Consider the following 23,010-nt stretch of genomic DNA (forward strand, 5'->3'; position numbering starts at 1 on the left):
AAGCTTAGTATTTAAAAAAAAAAACAACCATATGCAATGCAATATTTTTAATCTTACTTAGTGGTATGACAGGTTAGGTCAGCTTGTGTTTTATATGTTTTTGAATTGTATATAGTATATTGTTTTTGTAGGGTTCCAGCACTTTCACAGAAGTTGCCATGAAAATGTTACAGCCAGTTGATCCAGGATATGGAGCAAGGCAGTCTGACACTGTGGCCTATAAAGTAAATATTTTTATATTCTATTGCCTGAATATTAAATTTAATTTCTGTTTTATTTATTTTTATTTTTTTGGTAATTATGTAGATTAATAAAGGAGAAATAGAGTAATAAAGTTAAATTATTTTTTTATTATTATATTTTTTTAATAGTGGACTAAGAACCATTTTACGTAGTGTGCTTCCTCATAATAGATTTTATTTTATTATAGATTTGTTGACTACAAAAAAATTTCGGTGAAAAATACACTCTTGAGCCAAAACATTATGACCACCTACCTAATAGTATGTTGGGCCACCTTTTTCCACGATAATTACTTGCACCTGGCATGCCATCAACTCCTTCAGACCATGGTATCCTCAAGTATCCTGGACCAGCTGAACAGAATGATGTCCCAGAATTCAGCAATGGTATGAGACACTGGCATGGACTGGTGAATGCTGTATTCCTCCACATTATACAAATGTTCAGTGCGATTAATGTCAGGGAAATTTGGTGACCAGGGAAACACATGAAATGCCTGGACATGATCCTCAAACCATTCCAGCACAGTGCATTCTTTGTGACATGGAGCATCATCTTGTTGAAAGAGTCCAGTGATATCTGGATACATGATCACCACGTAGGCTGAAACTTGGTTTGAAATGCCAAGGTAGGATCTGGTATCGAGGGTGTGTTCAATGGGAGATGACGGGATCCAGTGATTTCCATGAAAACATTCCCCAAACCACGATACCACTGCCGCCGGTCTATTTTCATCCAACCATGCTGTCCGGTTGCAGCTGTTCACCTGCTTGCCCTTGAATATACATCCATCCATTAGTACGATGGAACTGGAACCTTGATTCATGAGACCAGGCAACTTTCCCAGCCATCCAGTGTCCAGAACTGCTCCCATGCTCACTGCAGATGGAGTTGTTTGTTATTATTTGTTATTTGGTTTTTAGGAGCATTAGCAACTAAGGCCATATTGCTCCATGAATATGCGGTGGTCATTCCTGACCTTTCCGCATCCTCTGTATTTGGTGGTAACGGGCTCGAACCCCGGTCTAATCAAGAAGCGTGTGCTACACACTTAAACACTGCTGCTCCTTCCCACCTGGCTACGGAGGCACAATGGAGTTGTCAATGATGGTCAGCTAACATGAGCACATGAACAGGTCATCTATTGCATAGGCCTATCAGCAAGAGCATCTGCTGGTGGTGTGCTCAGAAATGTTACTGTGTGCAGTGGTTGTAGTCTGCCATTAATTGAGGGATTTGAACCATCTGTTGTCCTGGATAGCACATGCCAACTGCCATTCACCTCAACTATCAACCAATGGTGGTCTCCCCATTTCTGCCTGTGGGGTGGTTCTGTGTCGCTCTTTGGACCATTCCTGCCACACCTTCAGTACAGCAGCTCTCAAACAGCTAACAATGCCCTGGGCTGCTGAAATGCTAGCCCCTGCCTTCCTAGTGCTGCAGATCATTCCCTGTTCAAACTCCAGGGCCTTCCCTTTTCCCATTGCACATGCTTCGTACTGACAAACTGACAGGCAGGTCAGTGATATCATCACTCCTAGGTGCTGTGGGATGTGTTCACTTGTGGAGATGGATGGTCATAATGTTTCAGCTCATTAGTATGTATATATTTGTTGCTATGTTATAAGTTTTCAAAAGTTTGGGTGCAAAACTAATTCAATGCTGACTGTGTAAAGTCAGCAACAGTTTTTATATAAAAAAAGAAATTATTGCCATTATGTGATAATTTATCATATACAGTAAACCCCCGCTATTCGTGGTTTTGCATATTTGCGGTCGCTGATTTAATATAAAATGAAACCTGAAAAAATATGAATTTTAAACCGCCGTGAACATTTTCCGCCATAAAAAAAAAAAACATGGGCATGGCTAAAATTATCTTTCCCGGTCAAAACAGCACGCAGCGGGTGGGGGAGAGGGGGTGACAAAAACCCGAGCGTGGATGTTTCTCGCTAATCCTTGTTCAGTATGTTTTATGCGCTTGTCATGGAAGGTTTCGTCGTTTGCTTTTAATTTATATGCTTATAAATTGAATAAATTTATAAATTGGTATGCTTACAAAAGTGATAAATCTACCTTTTCGCAGTGTAAAACAGACTTTTTCAAGTGTGTTAACGGAAGAAAGTGACTTTATTGTGGGCAAGTTCTTTCTAACCCCTACAAAAATATGGCTACAAATAACAAGGGAAATTTGAAAAGATCAAAGGTGATGATATTAGCAAATAAAATTGAGTTATTAGACAAAATTTCTAATGGTGAAAGTGTCTCCTCAGTGGCAAAACATTATAAAATCAATGAGTCAACGGTGCGATTAATCAAGAAATCGGAAGAAAAAATCCGCCGTAGTGTCCGTGAAAACGCGCTAATTGCTTCAAAAATTTGTTCTGTAACTCGTGATGTTTAAATTAGAAAAAATGGAAAAGGCTTTAAATCTGTGGATAGAAGACCGAACTCAAAATAAAATTCCGTTAAATTCACTCATCATTCATGAAAAGGTAAAACTCCTTTATCAACACTTTGGCGAAACTAGTGTAGCACTGCCGGGATAAGTTTTTTAGCTAGCAAAGACGCTGGTTTGAAAGATTTGTTTGAAATTTCTAATAAATATTACATTTAATATTAAATTGTTTCTTATTTTCATTTCGATGCCATATGCTTGCATTTCACTATGTACTCTCTGTGTACATAGTCATATTATGAAGGTACATATAATACATACATAGACAAAATTTTAGACTAGTTTTTCTTATATATTTCATACTTTGGAATGGAACCCCCTTATTACTATGGGAGCCATAATTCAGTATTCGCGTTTTCGGTATTTGCGGAATTTCTCAGGAACGTAATCCCCGCGAATAGCTGGGGTTTACTGTAATGACAATAATTGTAATGTAACGCATTGTCATAATGACAATAATTGTAATGTAATGAAATCTTGTTGATGACAAAGAACCTTTCCAATATTGATTAGTCTCGGTAGAGACTAATGAATACTAGACTAGTGTCTGGATTAGTCTCTACCGAGACTAATCAATATCACCACACCACATAGTTTAATGTATGGTGCAATTAGCCTTAGCCAGTGCAGATATAATAAAATGTCTTTATTATATTTGTTTTCTCTCTTTCACATTACTTTCATTATTTTAAATTCTTTTCGAAAAAAGTTTATAATATGTATATGTGTTTCTATATGCATAAATTTTAATTTTCAAGGCCTTTAAATACTTAACCTAATAAAATATAAAAAGGCAATTTTCCATGTTGACAATTATTCTGTATTTTCTGAGAGGCAATTTGCTATTTTATGACCCTATTTAATGTTTACATTCATAGCTATACTTTTTCATCACAGCATCTTTTAAACTAACAGTTTTATTTTGTGCTTATTTGCTGTATACACAGTACATTTAACAACACCATCACCTGAGGATAGTTCTCCATGACAGTATAGGGGTTTGCCACCTGTCGCTTGTTTGGATGGGTCTAGGTTTGAGTCTTGTTGATGATGAGAGGAATTTCTAAAGGTCTCTTTAGTTATGGCTTATGGCTGTAGTTACCTAAACTCTGCAGGTTTTTTCAGTTTACACAACATGCAGAATTGACTGTGCAGACATAAGTCACAAAGGCAGCAATAAGTTCCAAGTTGCTGATGCACCTTTAAACCAAACGAACAACAACCTGAGGATACTTACTCCTTCTATGCCCTCTTGATTAAGAAGGAGACATGCCTTTTGAAAAGAGCTCAGATGACTGTATCACTCTGTGTACTCTGTAGGTAATGTATATATATGTGTGCAGAAAATATATTAATTTGTGGTTTATACAAAGAAAAGTGTATCACTGTGAACAAATTATTTCTTATGTGAGAAGTCTTTTAATCATTCTTCGATAATCTAAAAGTACCAATAAATCTTGTAGTTGTGAAAAGTATAAATTATAAAAAAATTATTTTTTTTATAGGCAGCTTGGAACAAGTGGCAGAGGGATCCTTTACAGTATGCTTGCAAGGCTTATTGTACTGCACGCCAAGAACTCAATATCTTGCTCTCACTAAGGCATTCTAATATTGTACCACTGGTTGGTGTTTGTACACAGCCACTTTCTCTAGTTTTACACCTTGCACCCCAAGGAGCTTTGGATTCAATTTTAAAAAACTACCGACGTTCTGGTGCACGTATCGATGTTTTTGTATTACAGAAAGTGATTACACAGGTAGTTTTTATATTTATTAGAAGTTTTTTGGTTATTATACTGATCGTCTTTCTTATTCATGTTGTTTAATTTTTTCTTTTCACTAAAATTTTTTTGAGTCAAACTTCAGCAATTTGCATAATTGAAATGGTTTACTTTATATGAACTTGTGAACTTTATTTCAGAAGTCAGTGGGTTATACACTGAAAGGACAGAATTCATGGGTTTCTGGGCAATACGATGCTGTCATCCCCCTCTCACTAGTGGACAAATCCACTACTTGACAGGTATATAGGTACACTGCATTCATGTAAATGGTAATTCGATGTCAGTATGGATAAACATCGTGAGTTAACTGACTTTGAAAGAGGGGTGATAGTAGGTACCCGACACATGGGCCTCTCTATCGTGGAGATGATACAGAAATTGCACCATCCCCGTTCGACAGTATCAAGAGTGTATCAGGAATACAGTCAGTCCTCGTATAGCACGATAATTGTGTTCCTAGAAACCCTTGTGCAAGGCAAAATCGTGCAATATAAACAACAGGCCCTATGGGAAAAATAAGGTTAGGTGCCGACCACCCAAGATTGAACACACATTTGTAACCAAAACATTACCAAACACAATAAATAATCATAATAAAATATTGCTAATGCGTTTGCTTCTATCGTAAGCAGACTTGTTTTTCGTTTGATTTTCTTTCCAAACAGATAACAGCCATTCCATCTCTTCCAATTCTTTGTGTCTTAATCTAATGGATTTTAATTACACTTTGAGTTGTTTTTATTTTCTCTAAATTCTTTGTAATTCTTGGCATTGCCTCATTTAGGCCTGTAGCACATGCAATATCACATGGCCTTTCATTTCGCTCAAAGCGTTTCACAATTTCATATTTTTTCTCTATTGACAGAGGCGGACTGGCCATAAGCCTTACCGGGGAAACCCCGGTGGGCCGGAGGCCGGTGTGATTTTGGCCACTATAAATTTTCCCGGGTAAGATTTTTTTGACCCAGTCCACCTCCGTTTATCGATATTGCTTTTCTTTTTCTCTCTGAATCTGCAGTGTCTTCACCAGGATGCTTCCTTTTCACACCTTTTAAGTATTTTACTCATTTTTAGGGAATAAAGCACAATTACAAAACGAGGAGGCACGCTTGATACACATAAACAAAGCTGCGTGCGTGTAGCAACTGAATAAACAACACCGTAAAAGCAGAGATACACTATTAACACCTCACATTTTACTAAAGCACATTTCTAGGGGTTACTACCATAAAACAATAAAAACAATTTCCAGTTGCGTTTCTGCTAGTGGAACCTGTTATAAACTGGTAGTAAACTATCTAATTGCATTTGCGATTATACCGATAGCTGGAATTGTGTTGGTTTTTATGTTATTATGGTGAAGTGTGTTTCTCTTCACTGAAATAAAAAACATAAATACATTTTCAGAATCTTCTCTTCATTCCTATCGTATTGCGTTTGACTGCCATTTCTTGTAAACACAAAGGCGAATCATGCATAAGCGAATTCGGTTTGTGCTATATAAGATATAGCACAAACCGATATATAGATATCGTTCCCCTATTTATAAATCATGTATGATCAAATTCATGTAAAGTAAACACATGTTATACGAGGACTGACTGTACGCCATTTCGGGAATCATTAGGTGGCTCCATTGTCGGGGAAATGGGAAATATATTTTGTAATAAGGATAGGTGGACTAGAACCAGGGTATGTCTGCTGGGAGAAACTCTTAATGATGTCACCAACAAACTGTCAGATTTTAAGGGGGTAAAGAGAATATTATTATTCATGTGGGGACTAATGACATTAAGCTTACACAATCTGATGATTTGTTAGACAAATACAAGACCTTGCTGAAGAAGTGCTGCTAGTTAGGTCACAATGTGTATGTGTCTGCAATTCTGCCCAGGCACAATAGGAGGGATTATATGCTAAAAGTGTTGTGGATTAACTCAAGACTTGAAGGACTGTGCAAGGCTTTTGGGGGGGGGGAGAATTTCTATCAGCTTGGCCTGCACTTGTAGGTAGAAGGAATATGTTTTGTAGAGACGGAATACGTTTAAACAAAGGTGGTGCAAGAGTTTTTCCCAGTATTATTGAGGATACCTTAAAAGTTCAGGGAAACTACTAGTTTGGGGGAACAAGGGTAATATAGTTACATGTTTATCTGATAATATTGGTCAAAGTAACACTTGCACATACCTCAAGAGTTCTTGTTTGTTGCTGCAACAGAACATCTTGCTAATATGTTCTTGCTAATAACATCTTTCAAATGAGCGGGCAGCTAATGCCAAGGAAGTGAGCTTAAATAATTTTAAGGGCTGTGTCAGGGTAGTTAACTATACAAGAACACTAAGTCTTAATTGTTTATACAGTAATGTCAGAAGTGTCGTCAATAAAATGAGTGAATTCAAACTGCTGGTTAGGACAAGTAACGTTAACATAATAGGGCTTACAGAAACGTGGTGCCACCCGGAGATAGGGGATGATGAGTTTCGGTAAGGTATGTATAATGTATTTAGGAAGGATTGGGAAGATAGAAGGGGTGGTGCGGTCATGCTTCTTATCAAAAGCAGTCTGAGCATGACGAAAGATTTCCTGGATTCAGACGTTTCGCATGCTAGTGTAGAATCTGTATGAGGTGAGATTGTTAGAAGCAAAGGTTTATACCTTTGAGAGTGGGAGTTATCTACAGACCAGGTGATTGTGAAGATTTTGATGAGAGCCTCTACGTGCAAATGGAATGGGCAAATAAGCATGAATGTCTTATTATGAGTGATTTTAATTTGTCTCTAATTGATTGGAGCAAATGGGAAGGAAACTCCACATGGGGGACAAAATTTTTAAATCAACTAGATGATTACTATTTGTATCAACATGTAAGGGAAAGTACTAGGGAAAAGAATACTCTAGACCTCATCTTCACCCATGAACCAGATGACATAATAGGGCTGACAATACAAGAACCAGTAGCAGGAAGTGATCACAGAGTTCTACAGTAGACGATGAGGAGAGAGAGAGGTAGCAGTAGGTAAAGGCAAAAGAATGGGTTATAATTTCACGAAAGGAAATTACGCTGATTTAAGATACTTCGTGGCCTCAGTTAACTGGATAGATATCTCATAGAGAGCGAATACAACTGAATTATCGTATACCTTTAAAACATTAATTACAGAGCCTTGAATAGTAGTAGTAATAGAGGCATGTGATGCAATCAATCAAGTGTATGAGCTTATGTAGCATCAGCCAAAAAAAAACAATTTCACACAACCATTCCCTCCAAAAGTTTATCCAGCTCCTCCTTGAATTCATTTAAGCTATCAACTTCCACAATGACAGATGAAAATTGCTTACATACCATTAAAAAAAGTATTCCACGAGGAGGGTTCCAAGTTGGATTAATAATGAAGTTGTTAGCTTACTTGAGCAGAAAAATACAGCATGGAAAAGTTACAAAGAAATGAAAAGTACTGGAGCCTACAATAGCTACAAAATGATCTGTAATAGTGCCACAGAAAAGGTTAGGCTGGCAAAGATAGATTGAGAAATTGCTGGCAAAGAGAGCAAAGAAGGGGGGTAAGGAATTCTTCACATATATAAATGCAAAGAAGAAAAGGACAAACCAGATCAGACCCTTATGTAATGGACGTGGGATAGTATTAGATATCCCAGTTGAAGTTGCAGATGATCTCAACAGTTACTTTGCTTCAGTATTTCAGAAGAAAAACCCCTTACGTCAATGAGAAATTATGGGGGTGAAGTTGAAATTTTACAAATTTATTTAATGAAAAAACTTTTAAGCCTACAGGCCAGTAAGGCTCCTGGAGTTGATGGCATATACCCTATAATCTTAAGGGAGGCAGCAAGTGAGTGCATCGAACCATTGAGGCTATGGACTCAGGAGTGATTCTGTTGAATTGGAAAAGTGCCAGTTTATCTCCAATACATAAGGGTGGTTCTAAGAGTGAAGTGGAAAATTACCGGCCGGTTAGTCTAACTTCAACTTCTGTAGTAGGGAAAATCATGAGACAGTGATCAAGGGTGGAATTCAGGATCATTTAGATAGAAATGGAATTGTGAAACATACACAGGATAGTTTGTTAAAGGGAAAATAATGTTTAACAAATCTGATTAGCTATTTTGACAGGGTCAGTGAAGAGCTGGATTTAGGGAATAATTTTGACATTGTTTATTTGGATTGCAGCAAAACATTTGACTCAGTTCCACATGAGCGGTTACTTTATAAGCTGGAACAGGTTGGAATCACAGGGAAAATCCTTAAATGGATAGCTGGATGGCTTCAAGACAGGAGGCAGAGGGTTGTGATAAATGGTTATTCCTCAGATTGGGTTGATGTAAGAAGTGGGAGTTCCCTAAAGATCAGTATTAGGACTGTTGTGTTTTTGATTTTCATAAATGACATCGATGAAGGGATAGAGGGCGTGATGTCTAAATTTGAAGATGATGTAAAGATTGGTAGAGTAGTCAATGATCACTGCCAAGCAGAGCTTCTTCAGAGTGACCTAGATAGACTTCATGAATGGTCAGAAAAATGGCAGCTCTGCTTTAATCCAGCAAAGTGTAAGGTATTGCACATGGGGAACAGTAACCCCAAAATATACCATTATACACTTGGCAGAGTTGAACTAAAGCCGGTGGTGGAGGAAAGGGACTTTGGTATTACGATATAGTCAGACATGAAGTTCTCCGAGCACTATAGACTGGTTGCAAGGAAGGCCCGTGCCGTCCTATCAATGATTTATCGAACAATTGTGAGTAGAGATAAGGACATCATAATTCCTTGTATAAGGCTGTTGTTGGACCATACTTGAAATACTGTGTTCAAGTATGGAGACTGCACCTAAAGAAAGACATGCTTCTTGAAAGGGTCCAAAGATGGGGAACTCGCCTGGTGAGATCAGCAAAAGGAGGAAATATGTCCATACGAGGAAAGACTTCGAATATGTGGGTTACAGAGCTTGGAAACTAGAAAACTTGATTGAGGCTCTGAGAGACATAAGCAGAATGAATGAGGACGAAATTTTCACGGTTATAAATAATTCTAGAACAAGGTGCCATAATTTCAAGTTACGGAGGGAGATGTTTAGACTGGATTGCAGGAAGTTTTATTTTAGCCGGCGAGTTATAAATTACTGGAATAAGTTACCTATATGGGTGGTAGAGGCTGACAATTTGAGGAAATTCAAAGGTAAACTGGATAATTACCTAAGAGATGAGGGAAGGCTGTCCATGTTTCCTTTTCTCTTATTAATTATTATTATTTTAATTTTCTTCTTATTATTATTATTTTGTTTTATTTTTTTTTATTATTATTTTGTTTTATTTTTTTTATTATTATTTTTTTGTCTGGTGCAGCATAAGCCATAGGCTTCCTTGCACTATGTGGCCATTGCTAATACTAATACCATCTCATCTTGGACAAAACTGTGAGCAGAGAAAGGTGGTGGATGAATGTAGCCGTTGATGTCTGTCTCTCATTGTATCAGCTAACTGGAGAGCGACAGTGGCACAAATCACTGCAGACTTCAATGAGGGAGATGCCAGAAACTTCTCTACCAAGACCATCAGGTGATCATTAGCTGCAATGGGTTATGGGAGCCACCGACCCCCCAGAGTCCCATTGCTAACACCACGACACAGGACTCTGTCTCAACTGGGCAAAAGAACATCGGCATTGGACCTTAGGTGATTGGAGACAGGTCTCCAGGTCCGTTGAGTCCCGTTCCCAGTTACTTTGAGCAGACGGGTGGGTGCGTATCTGATGGAAACTGCATGAAGCCATGCGCCCGTCATGTCAAAAAAGGAACTGTTGGCAGGTGGACAGTCGGTAATGGTCTGGGTGCATGTTCAACTGGTACACATTGGGACCTCTGGTACGTCTAGACACATCGCTGAATGGTCCAGGTTATGTGTCCATCCTTGCAGACTATCTGCATCCCTTTATGGTCATCATGCACCCACAGGGCAACGGTCTCTTGCAGCAGGACAGTGCACCTCCCCACAGAGCCGTCGTGACTAGAACATTGTTCGAAGAGCATTCTGCAGATTTTACCACCGTGGAATGGCCTCCCCTTTCCACAGCATCTCTGCTGTGGAAAGGGCCTTTTGAACCTTGGATCTTCCACCCAGGGATGCGACAGAATTATGGACAGCAGTGTAGTGTAGCAAGCATGGATGGAAATACTGTGGAATGCTTTCCTGAACTAGTGTACTCAATGCCTCACCGTATAACTGCCCTTATCCGGGCAAAAGGTGGGCCTACCAATTACTAGGTAGGTATCCCATGATTTCTATCCACTCAGTGTTTATATATATAGGTATAATATCAAAGGCAGTCTTCCATTTGGAAATTTGTGCAATTTCTTTTGAGATATCAAGTATTAGAGAACACAGTAATACACTAAGGTAGTATTGTGTTCTCTAATGTTCAGAATAATACACTGCCAAACTGTAGAATTATGCTGAAACCTTACTACTGTATGAAGTGATTTACTGAAAAAAAAAAGAGAAAAAAAAAAAGATTATACCTAATCAAGCTCATTTGTTCTTGTGGTATGTATTCTGTTCTTTGCAATTGGGTAGGCAAATTTCTTCCTTCCCTTTGTTCTTAAAAACTAACTTCTGCAGCATATTGCATTGTATAACAAAGTGCAGAATTATCAGTTTGTTGTTCGGTAATGGACTTGTTTGATGATGATGCTGCTGCTGTCTTTCTCTCTAAAAGTTCTTTTAATGATACATTTCATCTTTCTTGAAAAGTTATCAAGTATATTCCTTGCTCACTGTATTTGATGATGGATAGCTCCTTACACCTTAAAACTTTTAATTTATACTGGAGTCATCATTATGCTTTTATCCCCAAAACTCCCAAGACTATGAGGCATCAACATATTGTGGTTTCAAATTACATTTTGTTCTGTGGTCTGTTTTTCTGGTTGAAAAATCCAACTTTCCAAGAGGGGATTTGTGATTCCTCGCTAAAAGCTGACTCTGCCATGCATTAAAAAAAAAAATAAATAAATAAATAAAGATTCCTGCCATCTTGATGGAATTTGAATTCAGTGTGGGAGGATAACTATTGTGTAATAATAATTAATAAAATAAATTTATAATAGCTGTAAAGAAGGAATAATATACTTATAGTTAATATAATAATATACTATAAGTTGGAGAGAAAATAATCATATATTATAGCCAATATGTAATGGCCTTTAACAACAAATGAGGAATTTTGAAATTAGTGATGAAAGCAATGAATGTAACACCTTTTGTGAAAAACTGATATGATAGTGGTAGTGGCAAACTTTGTGAACTCTGATTGTTCACTGGTCTGTATCCTAAACTTGAAAGGGCTGTGTGCTTGGGGATTTCCACTTCCAACTTGCCAGCTGTGCCAGGCCATGGTTTGTCTTGAGACCTGTTTTTTCTAAAGTACAATATTAATTGCAATAAATTTGCAAGAAGGATGAGGTGTTGAGACACTAGTTGTTCTTGAATGGCTCCAGAGGTTGACCCCCAATGCCACTTAAGGTCTCTGTGAATATTTTGAAAAATTCTGCTAAGCCAGTCAGTGTGTCCATTGTCTTGTGTGCATTGATGTGTGGGCTATGTTGTTCTGACTGGCCACTCTTACTGGGAGGGGCCCTTGCCAGGAGAGCTCCTTCCAGCATCCATCCTTGGGGAAAGGACCCAAGCCATCTACTACTGTCTCAGGCAGGGACATTCAGTAGCCCATGGAAGGAAGAAGAAAAAGAAGATATACAAACTCAATCTGTCAGCCAATTTGATCATTCCTAAAAAAAAAAAAAGGAAAATTTTTCATTTATGCAGGTAGACCATGTACATTAGCATTAGTAAAGGCACATGATGCAAGAAAGAAAGCTTATATAGCATCAGCCAAAAAACAAAAACGCCTCCCTTCTAATTTCACCCATCCACTAGCTCCAAATGTTTGTCTACTTCAGCCTTGAATCTATTTAAGCTATCAACTTCTACAACGACAGATGGAAGTTTGTTCCAGCAATCAACCACCCGCCAGCTAAAGGCAAATTTCTGCACGTCTATCCTACAACTGTCTTTCCTCAATTTGAATTTAAGTCCTCTCAGGTGATTATTCTGAGCAAGAGGAAGAATCCCATCAGCACTGAGTATGCTCAAACCATTCAAGGCTTTATAAACCTCAATGAGATCACCTCGCAGGTGCCTAGTCTCCAGACCCTGTAATTTACAAAACTTAAGCCTTTCTTCTTAAGAGCTGTTGTTGTTGTTGTTTGGTTTTTAGGAGCATTAGCAACTAAGGCCATATTGCTCCGGGAATATGCGGTGGCATTCCCTGACCTTTTCGCATCCTCCATATTTGGTGGTGACGGGCTCGAACCCCGGTCTAATCAAGAAGCGTGTGCTATGCACTGCTGCTCCTTCCCACCTGGCTACGGAGGTGCGTCCTTCTTAAGAGCAACCCTTTGTTCCATTCACTAATCTTGTTGCCCTTCTCTGTATTCATTCCAGCAGTTCTACATCCTTCTTAAAATGAGGCCTCCAGACCTGTATACAGTACTCAAGGTGTGACCTGACCATTGCCTTATACAAGCAGATAATCACCTCCTTATCCATGTTAGAAAAATTCCTGTGTATCTTTGATAAGACACAATGAGCAATTCTTGCAGACCGTCTGCACTGCTCAGAAAACTTCATATCTGTCTGTACAATTACCCCCCGGTCCTTTTCATTCTCTACTACTGTCAGTGTAGTCCCAAACAGTTGCCGCCTCCATAGACAGGTCGCAAGGAGCAGCAGTGCATAGCACATGCTTCTTGATTAGACCGGAGTTCGAGCCCGTCACCACCAAATACGGAGGATGCGGAAAGGTCAGGGAATGATCACCGCATATCCCGGAGCAATATGGCCTTAGTTGCTAATGCTCCTAAAAACCAAATAAACAAACAAAAACAAATCCCACACAGTTGATACGTTACTCTGGGGTTACTGCTTCCCATATGCAGTACTTTATATTTGTCAATGTTAAACTTCAGTTGCCACCTCTCAGCCCATCTGCTCAACTTTTCTAGATCCTGTTGCAGCAGTGTACTGTCATTAGTGTCATTAACAACTCTGTCGACCTTCGTATCGTCTGCAAACTTGGACATTAAGCCTGATATACCATCATCAATATCATTAATAAATATAGAAAACAACAATGGATCCAACACTGAACCCATGAGACTCCAGGTATTAATCACTAATAACATTAGTCCACGAAGAGTGTCCATTGATTACCACTCTCTGTCTTCTCCCATTCAACCATCCCTTTATCCATTGTAGCAATTTGCCTTCAGTGCCACACTGCTCCGATTTCTGCAGCAGTCTTCCATGTACAATAGTATCAAAAGCCTTTCTAAGATCGAAATATATGATATCGAAATTATTCTTTGTATACAGTTCCTTTGTGACCACATCATAGTATCCAATCAAATTGGTTAGACAAGACTTCCCCTTAACAAACTCATGCTGTATTCAAGCTTTAACTGAAGTCTTGTCTAGATGATTCTGCAGTGCCTCTTTAACCATTGCCTTCATTAATTTCCCTGGAACAGAAGTTAAACTAACAGGTCTATAATTACTTATGTTGTCCTTTGTGAATTGTGGTTACATTTGCACATCTCCAGTCTATAGGTACCTCCCCTTAGTCCAAAGAAGCTCTCATAATTATGGCTAAGGGTTTGCTTACTTCCTTTGCTGCCTCCTTTAATATAACTGGATAGATCCCATCCACCCAGGTGCATTTCTTGTGTTTACATTCAACAATTTCTTCCCTACCTTGCTCACAGTTATTACAAAATCATCTAGCTCATTGCGAGTTTAATTCACCTCTGGAATTCCCTTTCCTGAATAACTCCTCGTGTGTGAATGTAGATGCAATATACTCATTTAGTTTGTTAGCTACCTGACTAGGATCATCAACAGCTGAACCATCAGTATCAAGTAGACCAATCTGATTTATTCCCTTTTTCTAGAGTTTACATAAGTAAAGAACTCTTTGCTTGTTTTTCTTTGCATCCTTTGCCAAGGATTTCTTGTAATCTGCCTTGGCCTGCCTAACCTCCTTTGTGACTTGGTTACAGACCAGCTTATATCTATCATAGACTTTTGTGTTACCTGTTAATTTATATGTATCTCATGCATTTTTCTTCTCTGCCATGATTCTCTTTAATCCATTTGACATACATTTAGGCCTAAACCTTGAACAATATTTCTTAGTTGATATGAAAGGCCGAGTACAGTGGTTTTTAACCTTTTTTTAATAACGGCACCCCTTACTCATTTATTTTATTTTGCGGCACCCCTACTCAATTTTCTGCCTGTTAGATCCGATTCTCTCTGTGTATATATATATATGATAGTTATTATATATATATATATATATATATATATATATATATATATATATAATTATAAAAATTACATTTCATAATACAAATTATATATATACAAAGGGTACTAGGAAAGTTTTGCAATATGACGCAACAATGAATCACAGGAAGCTGCATGTTGAGACATATTCATACGTGCATAGTAGCCGCCGCGCCAAGTCGATGGGCTCGGTTATTCATTAGTAGTGAGAGTGTAAAGTGCTTGCGATGGCATCGTGGTCACGAAATGAGATAAGGTCAGTTTTGCGGTATAATTTCGTGCGTGGTTTAACCATAGACCAGTGCTTAGAAGAAATGACTCTTGCACTAGATGATGATTGTCCACATCGTACAACGATATTCAGGTGGTATAGAGAATTCCAAAGGGGAAATTTCACTCTGGAGGATTCTGAGACGCCGGGAAGGCCACGAACGTCAGTTACGGAGGAAAACGTTACTGCTGTGAGGAAAATGCTTGACGAAAACAGGCGAGTTACCTACCAACAGATAGAGGATACTTTGGGCCTAAATGCACCAGCAATTCGTTCGATTCTGCAAGATCATTTGCACATGAAGAAACTTTGTTCTCTTTGGGTGCCGCATCAACTGACTGAAGAGCAGATGACACGACGTGTGACTTGGTGCCGGGAGATGTTAAAAAAGTTTGATAAGGGACAATCTCGGTATGTGAACAACATCGTGACAGGTGACGAGACTTGGCTGTACTATTACGATCTGCCGACCAAGGCTCAAAACAAAGTTTGGGTCTTTGATGATGACGACACACCCGTAATTGTCAGAAAATCCCGATCTGTAAAGAAGAAAATGATAGCTGTATTTTTCAAATCAAGTGGAATTGTGGAACGTGTCGTTTTGGACACGCAGAAGACAGTCACAGCTAAGTGGTATACTGAACAATGCCTGCCTAAAGTCATTGGATCTATGAAGAACCTGCGGCCAAAATCAAGAATGGACACCTGGTACCTCCATCACGAAAATGCTCCAGCTCACCGCGCCAAAGCCTGCACCGAATATTTGACCACGACAGGACTGAAACTTCTCGAGCACCCTCCCTACAGTCCAGACCATGCTCCCTGCGACTTTGCACTGTTCCCGCATGTGAAAATGAAGCTAAAAGGGAGGCGGTTTTCCAGTGATGAGGACCTTCTACGGGCTTGGGACAACGAGTGTGCTTTACTCCCTAGTGAAACTTGGCAGAACTGGTTTAAAGATTGGTTTCGGAGGATGGAGAGGTGTATTGAATGTAGAGGAAATTACTTTGAAAAAATTAAATAAACAAAGCTGTATTGCAAAACTTTCCTAGTACCCTTTGTATATATATATATATACAGTATATAATAATTTTATTCTTTATATAGAGGTACTAAATAAACATATAAATTAAAAAAATAATAAGTTTAAGTAACTTAAACCAAAATTACGTGACACCCCTGGAATGTTGTTGTGGCACCTTAGGGTGCTGCAGCACCCCGAATGAAAACCACTGGCCTAGTAGCTTCCAAGATTAATTCTTTGAATGCTTTCTGTTTTCAATTTGCTGTTGGTAACGTCATCAGTTGGTCTCACCATATAGAATTTAAATACTGTCTCAGACCACCGTAGTCACCTTTACAAAAGCAAAATCCTTCCCTTTACTCCTGATGGTAGTTATCTCTTTGAGTAAATCCACTTCAGCACACTGATCACTGCCACCTACTGGTTCCTTTATCTGCAGATTCTTAATGCACGAAGAATCACTACTGATAATCAGATTAAGAGTATTACTCCCTCTAATTGCCTCCCAAACATTCTGCTTTAGAAAACAATCATCCAATAAATCCACAAAAGCCTTGCTAGTGTATGAGTGACCTACCCACAAATTCCAGTTAATATCTGGGAAATTAAAATCCCCAGTTGCAAGACACTCTGATTTACTGGCCCACTCTATTTCTTTGTACAGTTGTTTATTATACTCATCAGAGTCACTGCACTGTCCAGCCATATCCGACTGCCTTTACTTCCTTGGATTTTATATGTTTCTTAACTAATAGCGTATTTGAAAACGAAATGCACAAGGTATAATCCTTGTGGCTTTTGGTAATTAACTATATAATATCAGTGTAGATACACCATAGTTAACCATAAATTAACATCACAGTTAACCCATAAATTAACTATATGTAGCGTAAAAGGCATCGTTTTAATGATATCTCATATTGTGGTTGCCTTCACAGTGAGATAGTTGGTATTGCACTACTTCAAATAAATAACACTTCTCTAATAGAGAAGACTACTGTTATTTATTTTCGGAGGATACCACCACCCCAACGATCATTTCGAGGCTAATATGGGCGGGCAGATACCCTGGTAGTGCAACATGGCATCACAGTTGCGAAGTTATATCCACAATATGAGAGATGCTAAAGGGTGTTGGTAATAATGTATTTGAAAATGAAATGCACAAGGCATAATCCTTATGGGTTTTGGTAATTAACTATATAATATCAGTGTAGATACAACATAGTTAACCCATAAATTTGAACTACGTATGTAGTGTAAAAGGCATCGTTTTAATAGTATCTCATATTGTGGTTGCCTTCACAACGAGATAGCTGGTATTGCACTACTTCAAATAAATAACGCTTCTCTTAAATAAATAACAGTAGAAGACTACTGTTATTTATTTTCAGAGGATACCACCACCCAGACGATCATTCTTCTCTACTAGAGAAGAGTTATTTATTTGAAGTAGTGCAATACTTGGTATCTCATTGTGAAGGCAACCACAATATGAGATATCATTAAAACGATGCCTTTTACACTACATACGTAGTTCAAATTTATGGGTTAACTATGGTGTATCTACACCGATGTTATATAGTTAACTAATAACATAACCCCTCCTCCCTTCCTATCCTGTCTATCCTTCCTGCACATGCTGTATTCCCCAAATTTCAGTTTTGCATTCCATGCGACACCACATCTCTGATATCCTAACAATATCTGCCTTTGATGTTTTGACCAACACCTCATCAAATTTATTTACCAAGCTCCTATCATTGGTGTACACGCAAGTATACGTGCACCTGTTCCTATTTTTACCTACCCTAACACAGTACATGTATTTACTCGTTCTGCAATGACTTCCAGCAGACTTTGAAATCCTCTGCACCTTGTTTTCCAGACTGCTGCTGCTCATTCCAGTAGAAGCAGTGCAAGAATCACTTTCACCTCTGCCAGCAGCTACTGTTAATCTATTAGTCTGTGTATCCCCCCCCCAAGCTAGCAGTTTTCCAACCCACCTAACACTGCCTTGATAGCGTCAGCAAATATTTTTGTGCACCCTTTCTATTTAAGTTTATTCCATCTCTGTAGAATCAGTCTCTCCTGTTAACATGGTATTGTAATATGTAAAGTACGTGGTAAAGCTAAGTGGTGCTCTTGTTGGACAATTTAGTGAGATGGTCTTAGGGGATAGACGAGGAGTACCTCCATTAATAACGGAAATTTCTCATTCTTTTTATTGTGGACAAATACAAAGTTTACACACAGAATAGAAATGATCACAAATGAAAATTATGCATTTTTTAATTTAATTATAACTTCCCAATACAGCTCCCAACATTTAAGATATGTTGGGAGCTGTATTATAGATGATGAAAATCAAGGATTTATCTTGCTGAACTCTGGTAGTAAGTGAATGATGACTTCAGTGGTTTGAAATATCACTGAGATAACACATTTCCAAGGGTTACTCATAACAAATTATTGTATAGCAAAACCGCAGTTGTTTCCATTTGATTCACTCTTATATGTCTCAAAAATAATGTTAATACAATGTAATTGTTTTTTTATTATTATTATCATTATTATTATAGATTGCAAAAGCCTTAGAATATCTTCATCAACAGCACATTATTTATCGTGACCTGAAGTCTGAAAATGTACTGGTTTGGGAGATTCCCCCACCTTTTCATTCCCTTATTCCCCTTCCTCCTGTAGAAGTTAAGTTGGCTGATTATGGAATAAGTAGATCAACACTTCCAACAGGGACTAAAGGGTTTGGTGGGACAGAAGGTTTCATGGCTCCTGAAATCATGAGGTATAATGGAGAAGAAGAATATACAGAAAAAGTATGAAATTTAAATAGTTTTTCTTTTTTTCATGTTTCATTATTGTTTTTAATTACATATAAATGAAATATATTGTATTGTTAACTTATATTAACACTATCCATTATAAAAGTAGCTTAAATTTTAAACAATGTATCTTTAAGCCGTTTTTGATATAACCAAGTGGAGACTACAGTACTATGCATGTTTGAGTTGATCATGGTTCAAGCTCACATGGCCACTAAAAACGATTAATGATAATATTCTTGTCAAATAACTACTTGTAAACTCCTCTGACCTATGTGGTCTTGTCAGCATATAAACAGAAAGTTCATTGTATAAGGTATTTAAAATGATCTTTCCACGTTCCAAAATTTATTGTGAGAAAACTAATAATTATTTATTGAAAAGCAAATTACATTTAAGATATGCAACAAAATATTTTTTCAAGTTATTAAAGCTTGACTGCTTTTTACCATGTGAGTGTACCCATCTTTGAGGTGGCATCTTAACCTTAGAGAGCATTCTATGTAATTACCTTTTGCACAATGAAGTTGGTTGACAATGATAATTTTGGAAGAAGCAGGAAAAGAGTACTCCATCCATTTGTGGTAAGTCACCAATTGCCTTCTGCAGTGGTGAAGTAACACAGGATGGTATGCTATTAATGCAGCAACATTTGAGTGTCTTTGTAATTCATAGGCTAAGAAACTCTGCATATTTTTTTTTTTAAGTCAACCCCAAACACAAGAGGTATTAGAACCTATAGTACTTAGTACCGTGCTTGGGTTGGAGATTGAGAAGAGGAAAGAAGATATTTGTTGACATTGGACTTGAACTACTGTAGATTGTAATTTTCAGGAAATACGTATGAAGGAAGGTTGTTCCCAAAAATGGCAGTTGAATGAATAAATGAGGAAGATGAAAAGTTGGTTCTGTGGGTTTGAAGTTGGACAGTAAATGGATGTTGGCTGGTGGCGGCACATGTTCAGACTGTTTTGAAAGAGAGAGCGGGAATTATAGAAGCCAATTCAGAAGAACAGTGCCCGTGGAAGTATCTGTAGAAGAGGCATGCAGCAGAAACAGTACGTCTATGAGAAAGCGAGTGGAGAGACTCAGTTAGAGATAAATCATTAATTAACCTAACTGCCTTCTTCTGAATCGAATCAAGAAGCCTGAGAGAGGTTTTGGGGGCACCACCCCAAATGTGGGAACAATATTCCATGGCAGGGTGGATTTGCGATTTATACAGAGTGAGCAGCTGTTTGGAAGAAAAGTAACGCCGAGAGCGAAAGAGAAAACCAAGTTTTTTAGATGCAGAGGAAGCAATATTTGTAATGTGCTTGTGCCAAGAGAGATTAGAAGTCAGGGTAATCCCCAAAAAAGATATATCATTTTGCCTAGAAATCGAAGTGTCACTAAAGATAAGCATAGGAGCAGAAGAATCCTTTTTGCGAGATATAAGACAAGACTGAGTTTTAGATGTCAACCAAGACAACTTAGTTGAAATCAACTAAGTTGTCTTTGCCCCCACTGGAGAATTACCTGAAGATCGGCATTTAAGGAATTGGTAGCAGATTTTCGAGAAGTTGAAACTGATTGGGCAGGGCAAGGTTTCTCAAAATGGAAAGTGGAATGCAGTGTGTTATCAGTGACAAAACTATAAATAGGATTTCCAGCCAATGGAAGAAGGTCATTAATATACAAGAGGAAAAGAGTGGGGGAAAGAACTGAACCTTGGGGGACATCGGCATTAGTGGAGAAGTTAGAAGACAGAGTGCCATCTACCATCACCCTGAGTGAGCGATCAGAGAGAAAACTGGATAACCAATTACTAAAAACAGGCAAACCATAAGATGGAAGCTTGTTTAGAAGACCTTTTTGCCAAACACGATCAAAAGCCTTTGAGATGTCAAGAGCAACTACTTGTGTTTCCCCGAACGTTTCCATTCAATTAGTCCATAAATGGGTAACATAAGCCAGAATATCACCAGTGGATCGACACTGACGGAATCCATACTGGAGATAGTTGATCAAACGGAAGGTTTCTAGGTAGTTTAAGAGTTGGCGGTTAATTGATTTCTCCATTACTTTAGAAAGGGTAGCAGTAATTGCAATGGGATGATAATTGGATGGAAGGGATTTGTCACCCTTTTTAGGAACTGGCTGGATATGAGCAAATTTCCAAGCAGAAGGAAAAACATCTTTGGAATAAGAAAGTGAAAAAAGGCGGCAAAGAATAGGAGTAAGTTCAGGACCACAGGTTTTGAGAACAAGTGGAGAAATACCATCAGGACCTGGAGCTTTCTTAGCATCGAGATTTATCAAAATCCTTCTGACATCCTTTTGACGGAAGACCCCAGGAGGTATTGAATGGAGCGTGTTGGGAATGGTGGGAGGTGTTTTACCAAGATCATTAATACATGAGCTGGAAGAAAAATGGGATGCTAGCAGGTCAGCTTTATCCTTGGCTGAAGTGACAACAGAACCATCTGGTTTGTACAGAGGTGGGAGCAGAGATGGACAAAAGTTGCGGCCAATAGCTTTGGCAAGAGACCAGAATGCTCGGCTACCATTAGGGCAAGAAGCAAGTTTTCTACGCTTAGCCTGTTGAAACTCTAGTTTGGACTGATTAATAACTGCTTTATAATTGTTGCGAGCTTTGGTGTAGGCAGAAAATGAAACTGAAGAATTAGAAACAAGCCAATTACGATATGCAACATTCTTCTCTTGAACAGCCTTAGCACATTTATTGGAAAACCAAGGTTTAGGTAAAGGACAAGGTTTTAAAGTGGAGTGTGGGATAAAGGATTCCATTCCTGCAAGAATAATTTCACTGACATGATCTGAGTAAACGTTGACATCAGAAGTTTTGAAACAGTAATCCGACCATGGAAAAGAAGAAATGAAGTCTCACAGGTCATCCCATTTTGCTTTCTTGTAATGCCAAACAACATGAGGTTGGGAATAGCCATGAGATAAAGGTTCCATTGGAGAAGAGACAATCACCAAGTTGTGATCTGAAGTGCCTAAAGGACCTCTCACTTCGACCGTGTACTTAGAAGGGTTGTTTGTGAGAAAAAGATCAAGCGTATTGGCTGTATGATTAGGATTGTCCGTTATTCTTGTAGGTAAATGAACAATCTGTGCTGGGTCGGTGTGACTAGAAAACGGAAGCCAGCTGAGTTGCGAACATTAAAATCACCAAGGAAAATTACCTCACTGTTAGGAAAGTTGTACTGGAGAAAGTCAAGTTGCAAAGAGAGGAAGTCAAAGAGCTCCAAGTGATTAGTGGAACTGGGAGAATGGTAGAGACAACAGATGAATTTGACACAGTGAGGTAGAGAGATTTTAAGCTAGAGAAGATCAAAGAGAGGAGATTCCAAAAATGCCAAGTCTCTGACAGGGAATATCAGAACGGACATATGCACAAGTACCACCTTTGAGACGAAAGGAATCATATGGTGAATAATTTGGGCATCTGAGATGAGCAGTAGTTGAATCAACCGATAACTGAGATTCTGTCAGAAAAAGTACATGGGGTTTGGAAGACTGCAAGTGGAAATGGACATCATTGAGATTAGAATTGAGACCACGTATATTTGTGAAATGAATTAGGAAGCGCTTGCAACTATTATGAACTGAGGGTCCCGCAAACAGCTGTGTGGAGAGTTCTGAGGAATTTCCTGTCCTTTGTCCTTAAAAACTAACTGCTGCAGCATATCACAGTTTATAGCAAAGTGCAACATTATCAATTTGTTCTTGGATAATCGACCTGCTTTGATGGTGATATTTGTTTTCTCATTAAAACAAAAGTTGTTTTAATGAGAAAACATTCCATCTTTTTGGAAAGTTTAACAGGCATGTTTTTTGAATATGGGAAAGCAAAAATTCGCATACTAATGTTGAACATATTAGGGATGTTTAGTGCCAACAATCTAGACAAACTGTATGGCCTTTCTATTTATCCAGATGAATTGTTACTGGTATGATTACCC

The 23,010-nt window shown here is 38.4% G+C and overlaps 1 protein-coding gene across 1 annotated transcript in view; it reads left to right on the forward strand.

Annotated features, from left to right (window-relative positions):
* Nucleotides 1-23,010, forward strand: part of Lrrk (Leucine-rich repeat kinase) — a 431,475-nt gene that overhangs the window by 310,515 nt on the left and 97,950 nt on the right. Inside the window, exons 24-26 of the mRNA XM_090380151.1 lie at nucleotides 132-224; nucleotides 4,207-4,458; nucleotides 18,779-19,033. Of these exons, the coding sequence (XP_090236277.1) occupies nucleotides 132-224; nucleotides 4,207-4,458; nucleotides 18,779-19,033 (600 nt within the window). The remainder of the gene's footprint in view (nucleotides 1-131; nucleotides 225-4,206; nucleotides 4,459-18,778; nucleotides 19,034-23,010) is intronic.

Source organism: Mastigoproctus giganteus, chromosome 8, assembly GCF_048544385.1.
Source record: "Mastigoproctus giganteus isolate SK-2022 chromosome 8, ASM4854438v1, whole genome shotgun sequence".
NCBI classification, from domain to species: Eukaryota; Metazoa; Arthropoda; class Arachnida; order Uropygi; family Thelyphonidae; genus Mastigoproctus; species Mastigoproctus giganteus.